Source organism: Meles meles, chromosome 12 (genome assembly GCF_922984935.1).
Source record: "Meles meles chromosome 12, mMelMel3.1 paternal haplotype, whole genome shotgun sequence".
In the NCBI taxonomy this organism is placed as follows: Eukaryota; Metazoa; Chordata; class Mammalia; order Carnivora; family Mustelidae; genus Meles; species Meles meles.
In genome coordinates, this window is record NC_060077.1 from 14,981,012 (window position 1) to 14,994,642 (window position 13,631).

The 13,631-nt window shown below is 45.9% G+C and overlaps 1 protein-coding gene and 1 pseudogene across 3 annotated transcripts in view; one reads left to right on the forward strand and one right to left on the reverse strand.

The window, feature by feature from the left end:
* The window catches only part of TCTN2 (tectonic family member 2), a 28,187-nt gene that overhangs the window by 2,071 nt on the left and 12,485 nt on the right, over positions 1–13,631 (forward strand). For 2 of the 3 annotated variants that reach the window (XM_046026015.1, XM_046026014.1), the window contains exons 3-11: positions 456–532; positions 1,384–1,579; positions 4,666–4,766; positions 7,516–7,712; positions 8,455–8,581; positions 9,774–9,918; positions 11,824–11,889; positions 12,871–13,005; positions 13,256–13,333. In XM_046026015.1, the coding sequence (XP_045881971.1) occupies positions 456–532; positions 1,384–1,579; positions 4,666–4,766; positions 7,516–7,712; positions 8,455–8,581; positions 9,774–9,918; positions 11,824–11,889; positions 12,871–13,005; positions 13,256–13,333 (1,122 nt within the window). Of the gene's footprint in view, positions 1–455; positions 544–1,383; positions 1,580–4,665; positions 4,767–7,515; positions 7,713–8,454; positions 8,582–9,773; positions 9,919–11,823; positions 11,890–12,870; positions 13,006–13,255; positions 13,334–13,631 lie in introns of those variants that run through there. The other variant, XM_046026016.1, reaches the window with a different exon arrangement.
* Positions 6,507–7,219, reverse strand: LOC123954026 (annotated as a pseudogene).

Below are 13,631 nucleotides of genomic sequence, written 5' to 3' on the forward strand. Positions count from 1 at the left end.
CGGCCCTTCCTGTGGGGGTGGCGTTGGGGGTGGGGTGGGCCGGGACCAGGCCTCCCAAGGAGCCCGGGGAGGTGGCATCGCAGGAGGTGGCATCCCCCGGGACCCCAGCAAAGTCGCCATGGGAGCAGGGATGGGAGGCTGCTGTGGACCGAAGAGGACAGACGGACAGGCTCTGGGGAAGAGAGCTTGCGACAATAATGGCTAGCATTCACTGTCCCCTCTGCTTTATGTGCACCCCCGCGTTTCCCAGCAAGAACAGTAATATCCTTTCATGCCATTTAACAAATGACACTGCAGTTCAGAGAGGCTGTCACTTGTCACTTGTCCACAGCCGCACAGCTTGTAACAGGCCCAGTCCTCAGCTGGGAAAAGGATTCCCTCCTAGGGAGCCTGACTGCAGCTTGCACACCCTTAGCTGCTGGGCAATAGTGTCTGCGTCCTAATCTCTCCTATAGGATTATTGCCGGTTCCGGCCTGTGGAGTGCTGACCAATGAGACGGGAGACTGGAGCTTGACTGTGACCCCCACTGTGGTAAGCCAGAGGTAAAATGTTCTCGGTGGCACCAGTGGAGACCCACAGTTATCTGCACTGCTCTCTTGGTTGGATGTGGTACAGTTTTCTTTGTGCTTGGAACTACCAAGACCCCGTGGGTTATCACATCGGGTACACATCTGCCCAGCCCAGAGGTGCTGATGCTCCCGTCAGGGGTCCTTGGACAAGTTTCAAGAAGCTTGTGAACCCTCTGAAATTGTCTGTAACATTCTGTGCGTTTTTCTGATTAGAGAGGGTTAGCAGCTTCCATCAGATTATCAGATGGGTCTGTGACTCAAAAATCTTCAGGAATCACTGGCCTCACCCAGCTCTGAGCTTATGTGTAAGGATACTCAAGCCGGGAGAGATGAAATGTCTTCCATTTAATAAATGTTTTATTGAGTGCCTAGTATGCGCAAGACATCAACTCTGGAGATAAAGGCTTGGAAAGGCAGACTTTGCTTGCATCCCAGGAACTGGGGACTGTTTTCGTTGACTTTTTAATGTGTGTATTTGATGTTCTGCTGATACACTGGTAGGATGATAAAGAAACTAGAATCGTGCTGGACACACTGAGTTGATTTATCAGACAGACCTGTGTTTAGTCTTCTCTAATATCCAGACGTTGCTTGCTTTTCTGTTGAACTGAGGATTAGGAATCGGGGCTTGCCTAGTGCCCTAGGCTTACCAGGTGAGACTGAACAGAATAATGTCATTTTTGTATACAGTTCTCCTTTTGTAAAGTGGGCTGAGGCTGATGGGTGATTTTATCGTGTTTCCCATTGTATGTTCTTAGAATGATTCATGCTGTTTTCAGTCGCTTTCAAAGGGACAGTATACTTTCCTTGCAGAATGCGCTGGAGATGACAGTGAGGTGGAAGAGGGGTTGGCAAAGGTGTTCCTCTAATGAGACGGAGTCCTTCTCAGAGTCCCCGTGTATGGTCCAGGCTCTTCTGGTTTCAGCATCTCGCAATTCATCCTGTTTAGCTCATCTACTCATCCGAGTGGAAATTTATGCCAACTCTTCTTTGGCCCATAATGCATCAGGTGGGTAAAGTCTTCGACAATCAGAACATTCACTGTTGACATTATCTGTTGGATTATAAGTGTTCGCCACATAATCTGTGCCCTCTGCTCTTAAGTCCGTCTTGCCTTCCTAAACCTACTTCCCTTTTGTTTAATTTTCTTGGTTTAGAAATTCCCGCTTTGTCCTCTTTGACTTTATTCGGATCTGTTTTATTTTGCTGTGCTGTTTGTATCCTTGTAGCCTTCAAGGGAGAGAGCAAAGTTTGTTTCTGTGCATTGGAATCTTGTGACTCCATCTTGAAACCAAACCAAACCAAAAACAAAACAAAATAAGTGCAGGGAAAGATTAATGAAGGAGTTTACAAAACAAACAAAAAACCTGCAGTAGATTTTCAGTGAAAGCTTTGGACCACCAGTTCCCTTTGCCGAGGCAGCCTCTTAATTTACACTTATGGAAATGTGTGTGGTATTCTCCTGTTTAAGAACAGCACACACATCACACACACACACACATTAATAACACACAATTTACTATTCTATACCTTTTATTTTTAAAAGATTTTTATTTATTCATTTGACAGAGAGAGATCACAAGTAGGCAGAGAGGCAGGCAGAGAGAGAGAGAGGGAAGCGGGGTCCCTGTTGAGCAGAGAGCCTGATGTGGGGCCCGATCCCAGGACCCTGAGATCATGACCAGAGCTGAAGGCAGAGGCTTAAACCATGAGCCACCCAGGCGCCCCTATTCTATACCTTTTAAAAATAAATGCCATATAAATGGAAAAGTGCTCCTCATTCTTTTTAATAGCTTCTAGTACTCCATCCTGTGGAGCTGCCCTTGTTTGACTCGTCTCTTACTGATGGAATTTCAGGCAGTCCCGGCTTGTGATGTGTAACCAGCGCTACAACAGATAGCGCCGTGCACACGCGTGTTTGGACTTGAAACAGTCTCGTGGCAGTGTTCTCAGAACAAGAGAATGTAGGTGTGCCTGTGGTGAGGGGTCCGGTTTGATAGGTGCCGCTGCCACGTGCCCCGCCTCCCGCAACCACCAACAGCATCTCTCGCCTTTATGGTCACCTGGGATGAAGGGAGCCACGTTGCTCCTTCGTAGCAAAGGTCTGTCACTTTGTCACTTTGAGACTCCACACCATCACTTCCCTCCTTACATCCCCCCACTGTGGTCCTCCATGTGATTTTGGAAGTGGAGGGGGATTGGATAAGAGGAGTTGGGCCGTTCAGTGGGCCACACTGCCCTCAGCGTGCTGGCGTGGAAGGTTCTCCAAGACGGATCTCCAGCTGCGGAAGGCAGATGCAGCTGGGTGCCTACAGCACAGAATGAGAATATATATTTATATTTGCACAAAGAAGTTCTGGAAGGCTGTCTGAGACGCTGACCATGGGGGACCCTTTGGAGGAGGATGTGGGAACAGGAAGGGGCCGGCTATGAAGACGTCACTGTGCACCTTTTTCTTAGATCCTCGTGAGTTCTTTGAACATGTGAATCGGTGACCTATTTAAAGGTTTCAAGATTTGTTTTTAGAAGAAAAAACATTCTCTAATGTTTAAAATTGAAAACAAACCAACAAAATAATATCCAGGGGGTGCTTAAAAAAACTACCAGAGGGATGAATGGTAGCCGTAACATTCAAAGTAATAGCTTTTTTCTTTTAAAAAATCTTGACTTGACAACATTTAGGTAATAAATAAAATTTCTTTTAAAAAATATTGACTCCATTTAGGTAATGTTTCAAAGCATCTTTGTGCAATTAGCCAAACTTTGGAAAATTAGAGTGTCTGTATATTGATAATTATGCGATGTCCGGTCTGACCCCATGAAGGTATGAAACATTTCGCACCCAGTCAGACAGAGCTCAGAACAAGAAAAAGGATGGAAGGACAGACAGGAGGTACGTGGTATGCCTAGTAGCAATGAAGCTAGCAAACAGCAGAGGGGAGGTATAGATAGATACACAAACATCTATCTATAGATCATATAGTAAAACCCTATTCTGAAATGCCTTACTTCCGTCCCACAGGTTTAATGATACTGATGGTCAGAGCCTTGTCTGGTCTGAGTGACATAGTTGTTACTCAGACCTTCTCCTCATTCCTGATGCCATTGATGTACTGGGGTTCTACTATATGATAGTGTAGACTACGTAATTAGTGGTGCTTCACATGCTGCAGCTGACATGTCTTTGAAGTTAAATGTTATGTAGAGTTTAAGAAATCCTCGTTACCTAGTTTTTCAACAGGTACCAAATCCTAGGGCAAAGGTAAAATTCAGGGGGCGCTTGGGTGGCTCAGTTGGTTAAGCGTCCGAGTCTTGATCTTGACTCAGGTCTTGATCTCAAAGTCATGAGTTTGAGCCCTGCGTTGGTCTCCACGCTGGGTATCGAGCCTACTTAAAAAAAAAAAAAAAAAAAAAAAGTAAAATTCAGCGGACTGAAAGTTTTACCGGATAAATTATTGCAGAGAAACTGGGAACATTGCTGCCTGGATTCTGAGTTAGGAGGTTGAAATGTAATACGACATATTCCTTTTCCAGTCCATGTAAAAATTATTCATTTCCCCACCCACTTTCGCCCTCGAACCAGAATCAGGATGTGATGAGTTGGGTCTACAGTGCGATAGGATATGAGGTTGAGCAGGTAGCATCATTAGATAGAATCTTGCGGCCAGATAGGCGCCAGATAAGCCATCTGAACTGTCACCGGTGTGGGTTTTATCTGCTGGAGGAGGTAATGAAATGGAAGGAGTCAGTGCTTGATGTGAGCCCATGTTATGAAAGGGATTGTTCAGCATATAGAAAAATAGAATCAGTGCCTTACAGTTATCTCAGCTTGTCAATTTTAGTCCCTCGATTTTCTTTAAGATCAACCACAAGTTTCAGTTTATTATGACTCACGCATTTTCCCATGTTTGGGGTTTTGTGGGCATGGTAGATAACAGGCCTGGGAGAGGGTTTAAGCGTAGCTCAGGGATTCCTTAACGTGTCCCGGTGATTTGTAAAACAATGGTGCAGCTTCCTTTCGAGCCTCCAAAAAAACGTGGCAGTGCTTTGTCTGCGTGTTTCATAGCTGGACTTCTCTGTTCTTGTACTTTTCAGAGAATGTGACTGTTATTCCCAATCAGGTGTATCAGCCCCTGGGTCCTTGTCCCTGTAATCTGACAGCTGGGGCCTGCGATGTTCGCTGCTGCTGTGACCAGGTGGGTACGTCCTTTCCGAGTCCAGGTGCAGAGGTTCTGCCGCCTGAGGGCATGGGAGGAAGACCAGCCAGTCCCCATCCACAGCTTTTCGAAGCTCGGGCTTTGAAAACTAAGATTGCGTTTTGTGTTGCAACTTGTTTTCAAATTGAGTATTTTCTTGTTTAGTTCTGTCAGTCTAGTTTAGGGAAGGATAAATATGAATCTCTTCCAATAAAGTCAGGATTCAGATGATTGTACTGAGGGGATGGTGTTACTATCTTACTGAGAAGCTTCTATGGAAAAGTAATTTTTTTGGTAAATATGTAGAGGTACACAACCCTCACGATGACCCCACATGAGAACGTCTCCGTCACCCCAAAAATAACCCTTTGTGCCCCTCTGCAGTATCTCCCCTGCCCACTGCCCATACCAGGCCCCTCTTCCTCTGTGCTCTGGCTCTCTGGATTGGCCTGTTCTGGACGTTGCGCGTAAGCGGGTTCCAACAGCCTGTGACCTCCGGTGTCTGGCTTCTCTCGCTCGGCATCTTACTCGGGTTCCACATTGTGGCTACGTTCCTTTTTATGGCCAAGTCACATTCCGGTGCAGGGATAGACCACAGATTGCCAATCCGTTTATCAGATGATGGGCATTGGGGTTGCTTTTGCTTTTTGGTTGTGATGAATAAAGCTTCTGTGAACATTTGTAGGCAAGTGTTTGTTTGGATGTGGGTTTCCGATTCTCTTGGGTAGAGTACCTAAGAGCGGAACTGCTCTGGCCTATTGGCAACTGTAGGCTTAACCTTTGGAGGAACTGTTTTCCAAAGTGGCCGCACTGTTCTACATTCCTGTTGGCAGTGCGGGAGGGTGGCAATTTCCCCCTTGTCCTCACCTACATTGGCTACGTGACTTCTTGGATTTTAGCTGTCCTCGTGGCTGTGAAGTGGTAGTTTGCTGTGATTTTCATTTGCATTTCGTAGTAGCAAATGGTGTTGAACATCTTTTCATGCGTTTACTGGACATTTGTGTATCTTTGAAGACATGTCTTCCTAGGCCCTTTGCCCATATTTTTATTTATTGCCCATTGTTTTTATTTATTTTATTGTTGTTAAACTATAAGAGTTTATTATACCCTTCTGGAGACTAGTCTCAAATCAGGTATGTGATTTGTAACAAGTGTCCCCATTGTGTAGGTCGTCTACTTTCTTGTAGGTATCATTTGAGGCCCGGAAGTTTTGTAATTTGATGAAGTCTGGTTCGTCAGTTTTTTCTTTTGTTGCTTGTGCTTTTGGCATCATAGTTAGGAATCTGTTGCCGGATCCAGGTCCCATCCGTATTCATAATCCTTCTTCGCGATTCAAGAGGAATGAGAGGAATGAGAGATGTGGAACATTTCCTGGAATCCCAGTCGCTCCTGTTTGTGTTGAGCACAGTTATGTTGTGGTCGGTTTCACAGATCAGAAAAGGGAAAAGCAGAAAAGGGAAGTTTAAGGTAGATCTCATGCTAACAAGTTCACTTACAATAACAATTTAATCAAAAAATACAGCACATCGTAAATCAGTATCAGTGGAAGCGTCAAGACGGTATTCTCGTCCTCTGTCTTCCAGACTGCAGTCCTGTGCCTGGTTTCTGACTTTCGTGTTTGCCATACTTGGTATCGATGTACGCAGTGCCAGCCACTGGCCTTCTGGGTCAGTGATGTCTTCTGGGAGCTGCTGCTCACCACTTCAGACGTGATCCGTTCTTTTTTTTTTTTTTTTTTTAACAAGAGAACAAATCTACACCTTTATTTACTTTTCATTAAATTTAAATCCTTGAGGGGTACAGCATCACTCGGATTCTGTGGCCAATGGCTTTAGCAGGAAGGTTGCTTCGGAATTTGGCACGAACCATGCCGCTGTTTCCATGAGCATGAGTTACTTTCCCCAGATTACTCTGGTTTTGCTTGGTTTGCCACCAGGAGTCACTGTGTTGTTCTTTGCTTTGTACACATAAGCACATCTCTTGCCTAGATAGAATTCCGTTTCATCTCGAGCATATACACCTTCGATTTTAAGAAGAGCTGTGTGCTCCCTCTGGTTGCGGAGACCCCGCTTATAGCCAGCAAAAATGTGATCCGTTCTTTAATTTGAACTGTTGTTTAAAATGTATTCTACTGTCAGTAAACCAGGCATTCAGGCATAACTTTGAGCTCTCAACGCTCTGTGAATCAGGGAAGAATATGGACGAATGACCGAATACAGGAGTGAAGTCACTTTTTTTTTTTCTTTTATGAAGTCACTTCTTGATGACATTAACTGGGTTGTATTCTCGTGTGGACTGTAAGGATTCTTAGGACTTTGGACTGTTTGCCCTGATTTGAAATGTCTTAGGTTTCTCTGGGCTAGGGATTTAGATGGTGATGGCGATTAAAAAGAGAGATGTTTACTCTGTTTTATTTCCCATTTGGAGTCTATTCCATATTACCTTCTCTTCATATTGTTTCTCTCTCTCTTTCTCTCTTTCTTTTTTGTGGGCACATCTCACGTCCCCAGTAAGGATGGGATTCCCTGAACGGTTTGAAATTCCTGACCTGGAGGCTTATTAGGGAATTGATGAGAGGAATTCCAGCAGGATTTTACTTGCTGTGAGCTCAGAGAACAGGAGCCTGGATTGGAGACTCCGTTCCCAGGCTTCCTCAGCGGCGTCGGGCTCACTTGAGAGCTGCTGTTGGAGAGGGGAGCGCCCCCACGGCAGCTTCTGTCTGCTTACTGCCCCTCTGTTTCCTTTCCAGGAATGCTCACCCGATCTAACGGAGCTGTTCAGAGAGGCCTGTTTCACTGGCGTTTTCGGAGGCGACGTCAGTCCCGAGTCTGACCACCTGTGCTCTGTGCAGGAGAGCCGCGGGGCACCCGGCTGGTTCCCGTTCCTGTGCGTGCAGTCCTCGCCGGCCAACTCGCCCTTCCTGGGCTACTTCTACCATGGCTCCACGTGCGTGTCCTCTTGCGGCCCCAGCCTCACCGCCTCCAGTCGCTACTCGGTTCTAGATTTCCGTTAGCAAGTTCATTTTGCGTTAAGGATTTGAAAGAATTGGGTCTCATTGGAGAGAAACTGTTGATGCCGCAAACAGTTAACAGCAATGATCTGGGTTTGGGGAAGGAGGGCTGGGCTCCCTGGGGGCTTGAGTTTCTTTCTTGAACCTTTCCCTGATGTCGAAATTTGACAGCTTTCTTCTTTTTCTTCTTTTCCTCCTCCTCCTCCTTCTTCTCCTACCCCTCCTCCTCTCCTTCCCCCTCCCCCTCCTCCTCCCCCTTCTCCTCCTCTCTTCCTCCTCCTCGCCTTCCTCCTTCTAGAATTCTCGTAACATAAAATTAACCACTAACCCTTTCTTTTTTTTTTTTAAGATTTTATTTATTATTTTTATTTGACAGATAGAGATCACAAATAGGCAGAGAGACAGGCAGAGAGAGAGAGAGAGAGGAGGAAGCAGGCTCCCCGCCGAGCAGAGAGCCCGATGTGGGCCTCGATCCCTGGACCCTGGGATCATGACCTGAGCCGAAGGCAGAGGCTTTAACCCACTGAGCCCCCCAGGCGCCCCCACTAACCACTTCCCAAATGTGCCCATCTGTGGCTTTTAGTCCATGTATTATTTTTGTAATTAAAAAAGTAAAACAAAAATTTTAAGGAGATACAGCCGCGAGGAGTAGTGGTCATCCTTGCCGTTGATCTGCAGCTCCTCTCAGCGGCGAGCTTCCTTTGAAGTGCATCTGCATGCTGATCTAAGAGACCTTGCAGACTTTGGTTACAAGCAAGGAGATCCGATCATGACTGTAGACAAGACATATTTCACCATTCCGCAGGTAAGAATTTCAATTGCGATGTGCTCGGGGCCTTTAACATTTTTCCCATCTTGTTAATTTAACTTAAAGAATCTTATCCTAAGTTATTTTCTCCTGTGGACTTCCCAGGCTTGCAGCTCTTTATGATGTCGATTTTAATAGATGATCTTAAATTAGCCACTGTTTTTGCTAAATGTCAGAGTGAACTTCCCAACCAAAAGACATTCTCTCAATTTTCATGGAACTAACTACCATTCTGAGCTTCTGTTAGTTTAATAACCAATTTCTAATCAGTTATAAGTAGACAGTTTAATGTTTTTTTTTTTTTAAGATTTTATTTATTTACCCGACAGACAGAGATCACAAGTAGGCAGAGAGGCAGGTAGAGAGAGAGAGGGGAGAAGCAGGCTCCCTGCTGAGCAAAGAGCCTGATGTGGGGCTCGATCCCAGGACCCTGGGATCATGACCTGAACCAAAGGCAGAGGCTTTAACCCACTGAGCCACCCAGGCGCACCTATAAGTAGACAGTTTAATGTAATATTCCAGAACTTTGAAAAATATCTCAAGGCTGTAGAGTTTTATGTAAAACCTTTTTTTTTTTTTTTTAAGTCCAAAATCATGAGGAAAAGATATTTGTGGGAAGAAAACGTGGGAGTCTAAACTGTCTCTCTTCGCTGTACAAGGAATCCATTTTTATCGTTTTAACAAAAATCTGTTTGTCCTGAGGAAGAGAAAATGAAGTTGAATATAATCACATTTCTGCAAAGTAAATGGAGCAAGGAGTTTTCTTTTCTTTTTTTTAAGGATTTTATTTATTTATTTGACAGAGAGAGACATCACAAGTAGGCAGAAAGAGAGGAGGAAGCAGGCTCCCCGCTGAGCAGAGAGCCCAATGTGGGGCTCGATCCCAGGACCCTGAGATCATGACCTGAGCCGGAGGCAGAGGCTTAACCCACTGAGCCACCCAGGCGCCCAGGAGTTTTCTTATTTTATGTTATGTACTTCTACTCCTCAACTGGCAGCTTCCAGACTTTGATTAGTGAATGAACTAGATAGTTGATTTGTGGCTCATCTAGTCAGTGAACTTGACATTATTTGAAGACTAGCCCAGCAGTAGGCACGGGCTGCAGGAAGAATGCCTGTACCGGCTGCTGACCTGTGTTTTGTGATTTGAGAGAGCTCATAGCCTTGTTGGGATTTCCCTTACCCTCAGGTGTCCCTGGCTGGGCAGTGCATGCAGAACGCGCCTGTGGCGTTCCTTCACAATTTTGATGTTCGGTGCGCTACTAATTTGGAAGCCTACCAAGAGCAAGGTCGTGGCGTCATCCATGCAAAGATCAAGAATGGTGTGGTGGGAGGTACGTCATGTTGGTCTGAGAAAAGAACGTGGGGCTCCTAGGTGGCTCACTCGGTGAAGCGACCTGACTCTTGATTTCGGCTCAAGAGGTTGTGATGTCAGGGTTGTGGGTTCGAGCCCCATGTCGTCAGGCTGTGCACTCAGTGGGGGAGTCTGCTTCTCAGCCTCTCCCTCTGCCTCTTCCTGTGCGTGCTCACTCTCTCTCTCAAGTGAATAAACAAATCTTTTTTTTTTTTTTAAAGATTTTATTTATTTATTTGACAGAGAGAGACCACAAGTAGACAGAGAGGCAGGCAGAGAGAGAGAGAGAAGCAGGCTCGCCGCTGAGCAGAGAGCCCGATGCGGGACTCGATCCCAGGATCCTGGGATCATGACCTGAGCCGAAGGCAGCGGCTTAACCCACTGAGCCACCCAGGCGCCCTGAATAAACAAATCTTAAGAAAAAAAAAAAAAGAAAAGAACACAGACCTGAGTGTCTACATAAACTGTGATCTCATGAGGATATAAATCACTTCCACTGGATCAACTTAAAATACTTCAATTGCCAACTGAGGGAAAGATTTTCCTCAGAGAAAGCCCAGTCCCATAGGGCAGCCCGTCACGCATTCGTTCTTCTCTACAAATGGAGGTAGAACTCACGTAACGGAGAATTAACTATGTTGCGGTGTACAGTTCGGGGACATTTCATTCCTTCACAGAGCTGTGCCACCACCCCCTCTGTTTAGTTCCAGAACATTTTCCTGCCCCTAAAGGAGACCCTATACCCTGACCCCTAGCGACCACTTGTCCCCTTTCTGTCCCTATGGATTTGCAGGGTCCACACTTCCCATATACGAGGTATCCTGCGGTAGGTGGTCTCCGTGTCTAGCTACTTCCACTTAGCGTCATGTTTGCAGGGTTCCTGGGCCGCCTCACCAACCAGAACTCCGCTCCTTTTTGTGGCCGGGTCCTGTTCCATCCCACAAATGATCATGCCACATATCTGCTCATCCTCTGTGGCATTTGGGTTGTTCGGCCCGTTGTTGGCAGCCGTGGTCGTGCTGCTGGGAACGCTTGTGTGTGAGTGTCTGTGCAGGCACACGTTCGCGTCTCTCTGGCCGTGCACCCAGTCGCGGGATGGCCAAGTCACGTTGTGATTTGACTTTCTTTCATTTTTTTTTTAAAGATTTTATTTTTTTATCAGATAGATATCCCAAGTAGACAGAGAGGCAGGCAGAGAGAGGGGGAAGCAGGCTCCCGCTGAGCAGAGAGCCTGATGCGGGGCTCGATCCCAGGACGCTGGAATCATGACCTGAACCGAAGGCAGAGGCTTTAACCCACTGAGCCATCCAGGTGCCCTTCTTTCTTTCTTTCTTTTTTAAAATACCAACTCTTCTTTTTCTTTTTAAGATTTTATTTACTTGTCAGAGAGTGAGAGAGCTCAAGCGGGGGGGGGCGGGCAGTAGCAGGCGGGGGAGAAGCAGGCTTCCCGCTGAGCAAGGAGCCTGATGTAGGACTCGATCCCAGCACCCTGGGGTCATGATCTGAGCCCATGGCAGACGCTTAACTGAGCCACCCAGGCATCCCGTGATTTGACTTTCTGAGGCAGCACCAAACTGCTTCTAGAGCGAGGGCACCGTCTCCTGCTCGCCCTGGCAGCGGCCAGCGTGTTCGCTCCTGCAGGGGAGAAGCTCTCCGATCACACCGTCCCTGACTGCCAGTCTCCTCCCCAGTTATCACCAGACGCCAAGGCCAGTGGGATCCCCTTGGGGGGCGTCTGGGGAGGTTGGGGGGGCGGTTAGCAGCTGGCACACAGGACAGGTGCGATCACTATAGTTGCCTGGTAAGTTTGCTCTTGACCAAGTCAGCATGCTGGTGCTGGGCCATGTCATCCTCGGGAGGCTAACTAACCCTGGTATCTTCTCAGGCGTCGTTATACCGAGAGTAACCTATGAGGAAGCAGCTGACCCAGACGCATTCATCACCAGGACAGGTATTCGAACTCACACTCTCCATCACCTCTGTGAAACATGTAGGCCTTTCTGAGAAGGGATACATAGTCCCGGAGGGAAATAGATTTTTACAAAGCATTTTTTTTAAGGTTTTTTTTTTTTTTTTTTTTAAAGATCTTATTTATTTAACACACACACAGAGAGAGAGAGAGAGATCACAAGTAGGCAGAGAGGCAGGGGGTAGGGGGAAGCAGGATCCCTGCCTAGCAGAGAGCCTGATGTGGGGCTCGGTCCCAGGACCCTGAGATCATGACCCGAGCCACAGGCGGAAGCTTTAACCCACTGAGCCATCCAGGTGCCCCGACTTTTACAAAGAATTTAAGGAGCTTCCCCACAGTTAGAAGTTTGTCTGGCCCACATTTGTTTTGTTCCTGACTCCATCTTGCCTCACTGCACAGCGCTGTCTGTTGCCTGGAGCCATTCCTCACAGCCCTGAGCTCTGTGGGCTCCAGGGGCCCTGCTGGTCTTCAGGGCGCCTGCATGGAGGCTTCTTCCTCTCTCTTCTCCTTCTTCTTCTTCTTCTTTTTTTAAATAACTAAAAACTTTGCCGTCTTGACGCAGCCAGACAAGACATTCAGAGTTCCGCTAATAACACCAGGATTTTTGTTGTTCACGAAGGATATTTGTGTTCCCTTACAGTGTGTCAAAATTCTCAAGCTTATTCATTTCTCAGATCTTAGCAAAGTACCTGTAATATGGTAGTGAGCTAGATGGCAGGCCTCTGCTCCCAGGGGGCTCACATTCTGTCCTTCTTCGTCCTTGCCAAACACTGGAGCGGGTGTGTGCTGTGTGTCGAGCTGTGAGCTGCATGCTGGGGGTCCAGCAATGGGGCGGAAGGGCAGACCTCCCCTGGGACACTGTGATGCTGTAGGGGAGGGGGCCCGTGCTGACTCGGTGGGGCCAGTAATCGACCTGAACCCCCAGGAAGGTCGTTGATTTATGAAAGCAATTTTTATTCGCAGGAACACTTTTAAGCAATGAATCAGTCTCCAGAAACGTGAATGTGGAAGAACATTATGTTTTCAGATGGAATAATAATACAATCAGCGAAATAAATGTCAAAATTATCTGGGCAGAAATTAATGCCCACCAGAAAGGTAAGTTTGTTGAGGGCAGTGAGAATGTTTTCAGTTTAAAACAGTTCTTTTTCTTTCTTTAAGATTCTCATAATTATTACATGTAAAATTAAGTCAGGCTTGTTTCTTATTTGTATTTGTGATTTAACAGAAAAATTTTCTTTTGTATGGCAAAATGTAATTATAAGGTAAAGAAAATAACACTATGGGGGATAATTTCTTTTCCTAGTGAAATAGTGCACATCGTATTTTCATTTTGTTTTATTTCTAGGGATCATGACACAGAGATTTACAGTAAAATTTTTAAGCTATAATAGTGGTGATGAAAAGGAATTTTCTGGAAATCCCGGTAAGACAGTGTATGTCAACTGCTGACCCTACAAACATATTTTAATTCAGTACTCTTGTACTACAATAATTGTTAAGTCACTCTCTCTGATTTTAGTTTGTGACCTAAACTTTCTCTTCTCTTTTGTGACACTGTATTCTTTTCCTGATAACAACTTTTTTTTTTTAGTGAAGTGTCCTAGATAGTAACAAGTTGTTGTAAATGCAAAACATTCTGTCTCTTTAGCTACTAGTCTTTTGAAAAAAGATAACGCCCAATAACGTTGGTAAAATTAGCTTTTATAGAACTAAGAAACTAT